This window comes from Sebastes umbrosus, chromosome 12 (genome assembly GCF_015220745.1).
Source record: "Sebastes umbrosus isolate fSebUmb1 chromosome 12, fSebUmb1.pri, whole genome shotgun sequence".
NCBI lineage: Eukaryota > Metazoa > Chordata > Actinopteri > Perciformes > Sebastidae > Sebastes > Sebastes umbrosus.
In genome coordinates this window covers 30881049-30889462 of record NC_051280.1, presented here as the reverse complement: position 1 = coordinate 30889462, position 8414 = coordinate 30881049, and the positions used below count along the sequence as shown (strand labels likewise).

The window sequence follows — 8414 nt, the reverse complement described above, 5'->3', positions numbered from 1 at the left end:
ATATGAATTGAGAATTTGCACTGACATCAATTCCTCAAAGTAAGCATGCACAAAATATCCAGTAGTGACGCTCTACTCAGCTGCTGCACTGCGTGACCACCGAGACCATGACGCCTTGCCTTCTCTGCACCGACGGTGACTGCTCGGCCAGGACGGAGCAATCTGATTTAATAACTCCATTACAAAATTCACAATTATTAGTTGCATTTTTGCCGTGCTCTTTTGGGCGTTTTGAGAATGCATGACGTCTAGCTCACTAGGTAGCTAGCTAGCTATAGAGTGCTACAGGAATGAGTCCTAAAACCTGGATATGAGTTAGTATTTTAGCACTTCTGGTTCTCTCGTCTGGAAGTCGGTGGGTTTGTTAGTTGCCTGAAATAAGGTCTGTGGTTAACACAAGACTGAAGAGATTATCCTTTTGTTCTACGACAGGGTGACCATATTTTCAAACCCCCAAACCAGGACCCTTAAATGCAACGCACATTCATTCATGGGCGCGCACATGCTAATATGCACGCCGTTTTCATCAGGATAGCCAACGTGGCGCACCTGTGGTGCATTTGAGCACGGAGTGGGATCAGAAAGAAGGCATTATAGGGGGGGTTCATTAGATCTAGCTAGAATCAGATTCTGATGTGCAAGATGCAAGTAAAATCATATCTAAAATTTAGTCCTCCACCGCTAACCTCTGGGACAGCTTACCTTTTCATATCAACAGCTCAGACAAACAGAATGATTTACATCGCTGCTGAACCTCTTTTTGCTGGTGTTTCATTAAGTTTATTTTCTGTTGTGCTGCAACTCCTTTACCGCTATTATGTGCACATTATTACCTCCTTCAAGGCCCGAGGTTATGTTTTCATCGGCGTTGGTTTGTCTGTTAGCAGGATTACTCCAAAAGTTCGCAATGGATTTGAATGAAATCTTTTGGAGGGCTGGAGTGTAGCACAATGAACAATCCATTAGATTTTGGTGGCGATCCGGATCATAATCTGGATTCAGGAATCTTTTTAAGAATTCCGATCAGCCTGAGCATTAAGACCACAGGGTATAACACATGCGCAGTCTATCTGATGAAACGTCGACCGCACCTCCCTCCTTCTTCGAGCAGAGAGATACATGTGTGGATGTGTGGCGAGACATCGAGCTGCGACAGGATCTGCTGGCCGTCCGCGGTGAGGAAGAAAAAAAGAGTTAGATGACGGGATGAGAGACAACGTAGTGTGACATTATACAGACATAAGAAGGCTGCTGAATGAGAGAGGCTTCCACCGATACGTTACACGGAAACACACCGGGTTAATAACAACCCGACCACCTCACGGTACCGCCAGCTGTGAGCTGTGATCTGTTTTTAAAGTCAGGCACATTGGCAGAGGTCTGCGCTCTCCGAGTGCCAATCTAGTGTTTATTGTTTCTACTCTGTTCTTATTGTTGCTTGCTTTATTTTCATTGTCATCATGTACATGTTCAGCACTGCGGTTGTTTTTAAAAACGTGCTGAGAGAGATAAACACAAAAAGTGTCAAAAATGATGAATAGTGACCTTTCATTCATTCCAGGAACAAAAACAGGATGAATGTGAAATGCCATAAACCTAAGATGGTAAAAGGTGAGGGTCAACCAAGACCTACACACCACCCAGACACCCTGAAGACACTCTAATAATTAAAGACACAGATGTGAGTTGTTTTTTGTCATCAAGTTTTCTCTATAAAACCTCCCTGGTCAAGACCTGTACAGCATCACTTGGGTAATACAATGCATTGTATTAATGTCACAAAAGTGTGAGGTTCTTATTTTGGATACCAGCAATTAAAAGGTGTTTCCACTGTTAAGAAAGAGACAATACAATATAATCAGTTTAAAAGATTTATTTAAACTGCGAAAATTATCACCATTAAAACAGATAAATAAAACCAGTTCAAACTGTGCTAATTGAAAAAAAACTACAATAAAATGTCCTTAAAATGGGGGTGCAAAGTCCAAGTGCACAGCGGGCAATAAATAGTTCAAGAAAGGGGAGTATTTGAGTCTAAAGATGTCAAGGGTGCAAGGGGGGTCCTGAGGCCGTCGGCTCCTCTGCTCCGGCCCTGCAGCTCTGCTGCAGCCCTCGTCGTCGTTGGCGCTACGGAGAGAAAACGGGAACCTCAGTGGCCAGCACACACAGTAGCAGCGGTTCGTCCGGTCCCTCGTCCTGGCCGCCCTGTCACTCTGTCGGCCGTGTTCCTGCAGCAGACCGTACTGGTGAAGCTGCCTCAGTTCCAAACTCGCGTGTCCAGCTCCGCTTCCTCGTTCCTGCTGGTTCTCTACCTCTGTTCCTTCCCCCTGCACACCTGTCCATAATCAACTTAAAAAGAAGCCCAGCGTCTCTGTGTGTCAATCAATTAGTCACAGCTGTCTCTCACCAGTTAATCACTTTGATCCATAGTCCATTCCAGTTAAAAACAGCACAGTAAAACCAGATATGAAACGTAAAAACCCATGCCATAATAGAACGGGTAAACATGCAACACCACAACATCAATAAAAACAATATAAGAAATGCATATACACACATGATAAAACCCATAATAAATAAACGTGCAATACTGGATCAAGTGATTAAACAACTGCATCTCCCTGTGACATTAACAAGTTTAGATTCAAGGAAAGGCAGAGGTTCTGTAGGACATCTGAAGCTCAAATGTGTCCATCATTTTAGGTCATCAGCCTGAAAACCCACAGTAGTCATCATGGTAAAAAAGTGTTATTAAATTTTCTCAAAGTCTGCTGTTTTATGGAAAAGAAGCATGAACTACAAGATTCTCACTTTTATTGTAGATTTGTTCAAAAGAAAAAGCAGTAGGAAGAAATTCCCCAAACTTCCAGTTATCCAACAGCATTTTAAGCATGTGCTCTTGTTCTTTAGTTTGCTCAGATAATGAAATGAAGAAGCTCTTCCACCCCAACAGATATGTGTTTGAGGCTTTGGAGCTCTGAACAAACTGGAAAAGGAGAACACTACATAGACTTGACTCTTTCTATGTTGTTGTCTTTAGTCAAAGAGCGTTAAACTGAATCAGAAACCAGCATCTCTGCTGACACCAACGTCAAACAGAAGCGAGTGTCAGAAACAACTTTATATACAGCTTTGCCATACACACACACACACACACACGCACACACACACACACACACACACACACACACACACACACACACAAAGCATCCTATTGGATGATTGCATCCTGCAGTAATCAGGCCGTCATCTGTGTCAGCTGTAGCGCCACCTGTCTTCACTCTGGAAGTATTCAGTGCCGTCTGGTGATCCACCTCATTGTGGCTCTTGTAATGCGTTTTACACAAAATCCAAGAGATTTGATGAATACACACTTTAAATCAATCTCATGTATTACAACAACAAAATAAATGCACATAAAGAAAGAGATGTAAATATCTAAAGAAAGAGATGTAGAGTCCATGTGGCAAGAAGGTTTCGTTCATGTATCCAAAACAGTTTAAAAAGCCATAAATCCACAACAATTGTGTTTAAATCTGCATAATACTGTTTGAATAAAGAACAAACAATAGTCCTGTTTGTGTGCTCTCCAGGTTGCTCAGAGAATCACCAAAGCACCACAGCTGTGGTTATACAGAGGAGACAACAAGCCCATGGAAATAAAACTTTCTGATAATAATGATAGTCATTAATTAATTGATAAAATGTGACATGAATTGATATTTTGTGTTTTAATTTTATTTAATTTATTTACTTTTGTTTTGTATTACTTCCCTTATTTACAATATATGGACTTGTGATTGTGTTCAATAACTATGATAACAAAATCCTCAAGTCACAACTTTCTTTCAACAGTTTTTGTTGTTATCAAAGTTTTGAGCCGGCCTGGAAATAAGTTATGTTACCTTTTAGTTTTAAACTTTTTTTCCTTTTTTTTAACAGAGACTGACTCTAAACATGAACACTGGACTTTGTGGTGTTTCAGGAGGAAAACTGCCTCAGTTATTCTCTCATAGTCACATTTCCTCCATCAGCTTTGTATGATACCCTGGAAAAAAGACAGGAAGAAAAGACTTAGTTCATTCTTGTTTATTGATTATAGAAACCTTCAGTTTGTTCACACATCCCATCAGTAAAGTCTGATAAATGACTCTTGTTCAATGATTTCACGTACAGATTCATTTTCATCCACACAATCAGTTTGTTTGAGCAGAATCTCAGCGATGTAACAGAGAATAATGATTTCCTTATTGATTATGATCATGATAATTACAGTTTCATTAAACATCTTAGTATCTCGTTTGTACGTCGATCTGGACGACAACATTTAGTCTGCCCAACAAATAAATGTGATTCTAGATATCTTTACAAAAAGTGGTGAGAACAGAATATCTATGATAAGAAATAAATCACTAGACCTTCCTTTAAGCCCCGTGCAGTGGAAGAGAAACAACAACACACAACACACACATATATATATATATATATATACAAATATTCATCAAACATTTAGAGCACAGAGAAGTTTACATTTTCATGCAGAGAAATATCAGTTCAGGTGAACAAAGATCATCATGAGCAGTGAAACAGACACAGGAAGGAGCGCCACCTGAAGACACTCACACATTTACAGAACAAGTCATGAGAAGATGTCAAAGCAAAGAGTGTAGAAGCAAAGAGACGCAACTCGGCTGCTTTTTTGACAACAGCCGCTGTCGCCATTTTGGACTGAAAACACTTCTTATATTCATAATATTTTAGTGTTCAACACCGGCCGTTTTGGTAAAATGTGACAATGTGACAATGGAACAAACAATTGACTTCACTTCTTGGTAATAAACGTTCTTTGGTCAAAGTAGAGCCCGTAATGTTTGATTGACAGCTGATCTCTGAGCAGTGAAGACATGAAAAGAAAAATCAGCTCTGCAGCAACAAGAGTTAAAAGTATTTCAGTTTTATATTAAAGCATGTGTATCAAAAGCATTCATCATATAAGTGATGTGTAACAATATATACATAGTTACAAAGTTGATGTCATCACTGACGTTGTTGCTGCTGTGTTTATTCCTAGATGGAGTGTTAATGGAGCAGCTACAATGTTAGCATAGCCTGGCAGTGATCGATCCGAACTCCGTTCAGAAAACAAGCATTTAAAAAGTTGTTTGCTCGTCGTCTTACGGACAGACCTGACAAAGCATGAATTCGGTCTTTTTACTAATCAACATCATAATGTCGTTATTTCGGCATCATTTTTATCCGTTTTTTGCAATTAAATCACAGCACAGTGTGTTTATTTTGGGTTTATACCACAATAGCGACGTGTGGCTTGCTAATTTGCTTCTTGCTTGGTGTGAATGCACGGTAACACAATACGAAGCACAACGTAGCGTAACTTAAACAAACATAAACAACAGCACGATGTAATGATTCAATGAACCGCTGACACAATCCCCAGAAAACGTGAACACTTCTGTCTATTTCAGTTTACACAACTCAGCAGTGGTATCACAATAAAGCCCAAGTCCAGCATAGAGAGGCTCAGTGAATGTGATCTGGACTCTGTGGAGGAGAGTCATGGTTTCAGAGACGCTGTAGAAGGACAGAATACCTGCACTGTGATCCAGATACACTCCTACTCTGGAGGACAGAGGACCTGAGACGGGGGTTTGGACTTTGTTGTACCTAAATGTATAACTGTTTTGGTAACAATATAACACCCAAGATTTGTCATTGTATCCAAACGCACATTCATTCCCCCCCCCTGTTCTCCTGATACTCTTGTATGTGACTGCTACATGAACTCCTTTCCCTCTCCACTCCACCTCCCAGTAACAACGTCCAGTCAGACTCTCTCTACTCAGGACCTGCCACCATCCAGTGAATCTGTCTGGATGACTAGGATAAGACTGTTGTTGTTTCACGTATGTTGCTTTTCTGTTCCCCTCAGATAATAACAGCTGTGTGTGTGCTGTGTTTGGATCCAGTGTGATTTCTCGTGAATACTTTAAGAATCCAGCTCTGGTCTTGGGCTCTGGTTGTGACAGTAAAACATCCACTTCAGTCACTGTCTGTGAGACGTTTGTCCATTTCTCTCTCAGAACGTCCTGTAGTTTATCTCTGACTTCTGACACAGCCGCCGTCACGTCCTCAAAGTAGCTCAGAGGACGGATATTGATGCTGGATGAGTGTGTAGATTCACTGAGTGGTGACAGTGAGGGGTAGTTGAGTAGAAACTGATTGTGATCCTGTGTGTGTGACAGCAGCTTCAGCTCAGCGTCTCTCCTCTTCAGCTCAGTGATCTCCTGCTCCAGCTTCTCCTGAAGCTCTTTGACTCGACTCACTTCACTTTTCTGCTGGGATCTGACCTGCTGCTTCACATCACAGCTTCTTTTCTCCATGAGACGGATCAGCTCGGTGAAGATCTTCTCACTGTCCTCCACTGCTTTATCAGCAGAGCGATTGACAGCCTCCACCTCCTGTTGGAGCAGCTTCACATCTTTCTCTCTGTCCTGGATCCACTGCAGGATGTTGAGTCGACTCACCTCCAGCTCTCTCTGCCTCTCGGTCCTTTCTGCTGCAGCTGAGACGGTGTCGTGGCCTTTATGTTCATCCACAGAGCAGAGATAACAGATACACTGCTGATCAGTACGACAGAACATCTTCATCACCTCATCATGACGAGAGCAGATGTTCTCCTGGAGCTTCTTGGAGGGCTCCACCAGCTTGTGTTTCTTGAACGGAGCTGAGTCATAATGAGGCTGGAGGTGTTTCTCACAGTAAGAGGCCAGACACACCAGACAGGACTTGAAGGCTTTCAGTTTCCTCCCAGTGCAGACATCACAGGCCACATCTTCAGGTCCAGCATAGCAGCGATCAGCAGGAGCAGCTTGGAGTCCAGTTTTCTTCCGTTCCTCCACTAAATCTGCTAACATGGTGCTTTTCAGCAGGACAGGCCTCGGTGTGAAGGTCTGCCTACACTGAGGGCAGCTGTAGATCTTCTTCTCATCCTCTCCATCCCAGAAGCTTTTAATACAGTTCATGCAGTAGCTGTGTCCACAGGAAGTAGTGACCGGATCCTTCAGTAGATCCAGACAGATCGAACAAGAGATTGTTTCCTGGTCCAGCTGAACTCCTTTCTGCGCCATTTCACCTCTTAGTAGCAACGACTGTCTGAGTTTCACTTCCTGAGAACTGACACTAGTTTGAGCTCTGACGTAATCATCATGTGTTATGTTGGTTACACCCTCCTTCAAACTGTAGATCTGAAGGGGAGGGAACAAGGAAGTAAATGGACAGTGGAGCTGTCTGTGTGTGAGAGCAGGAAGAGGAGGGAGGAGTTATCAAGCTGTGATTCATTCCAGGACGAGGAGCAGCACGACTGACTACGTCCCAAATCACATACTTTTCCTTTTTACTTTTAGTCCATGCAGCTGCCCTTACAAAGTACGTACTGTTACATGCAGTATCGGGACATACTACTTTGCTTTGAACTTTGACCCTCTTGCTCATATATCTGCTGTGCAGAGGATTGTGGGTCAGAACAGCCAGAAAAGCATGCTGGCTTTCATTCTGTAAAATGTGACCAGATGTAGTAGGACATCCTGGTAGTTTTGGCATACTGCATTTTGACATACTATGTATTGGGACATGAGAAATCTTTTTTTCTGGCATACTAAGTAGTATGGTAGTATGAGTATTGGAACGCACAGTATGTTTCCTCATTTACAAACGGAGCCTCGGTTCAAACCTGCTCCACATTTGAAAACATTTCAGCTTTCAGTTGTAAAATATTTCTTGGCTCCTCAGGCTTTGGTGATGGCTCCACATTTCTCATAAAGTCTTCCTCACCCGGGACAGAAACCCGGTGTGGGCAACGGACTGCTGTACGGGCAGCCGTTTACAGACAGACTAGTGACACATTACACACACTCCTGAGGCTGCAGGGATTGTTTTTAAGAAATCTCATAAGCCATTGTTTTACTGCATAATTTTTCGTTTTAACAAAATTGCCATTTTGGGAAAAAAAAACAAACAAACATATTTCAGGCATGACAGGCGCACTGAAGGGATGGGAAATATTCAAAAGAAAAAGGAAAATAGGTGAAATGTGTACAGGAACTAAAAACAGGTGCAGCAGGACTGTACTAGCATATGAATGATGTCAGAGCGGCTGCTGTTAAAGAGTGAAGTTAAACAGTTTCAAGGCCACAAAGTCGTCGTTGCTTTTTGTTTTAAGTCATGACGCAGAGGTGTCGCTATTTTGCATGGCAGCAAAGTGAATGTTGACAATGGCTGTATCTGTGGAGGTGTGAGGCTTCCCCGGAGGTCACAGCTCTTATGGACTATTTTTAAGACCACGTCCACATTAAGCTGGCTACATTTGAAAACAGTCTTCTCCTCTGTGAGGATGGAGA

At 42.2% G+C, this 8414-nt stretch overlaps 1 protein-coding gene across 1 annotated transcript; it reads right to left on the bottom strand.

The window, feature by feature from the left end:
• Nucleotides 1-5312: 5312 nt before the first annotated feature.
• On the bottom strand, nt 5313-7179 carry LOC119498221 (tripartite motif-containing protein 16-like). Its single transcript, XM_037786869.1, has one exon. The coding sequence runs from the start codon at nt 7143-7145 to the stop codon at nt 5475-5477; it is 1671 nt and encodes a 556-aa protein (XP_037642797.1). The 5' UTR covers nt 7146-7179; the 3' UTR covers nt 5313-5474.
• Between the last annotated feature and the right edge of the window lie 1235 nt (nt 7180-8414).

Coding starts and splice junctions, on each gene's coding strand:
- LOC119498221 (XM_037786869.1), bottom strand. CDS start 7,145: ATGGCGCAGAAAGGAGTTCAGCTGGACCAGGAAACAATCTCTTGTTCG.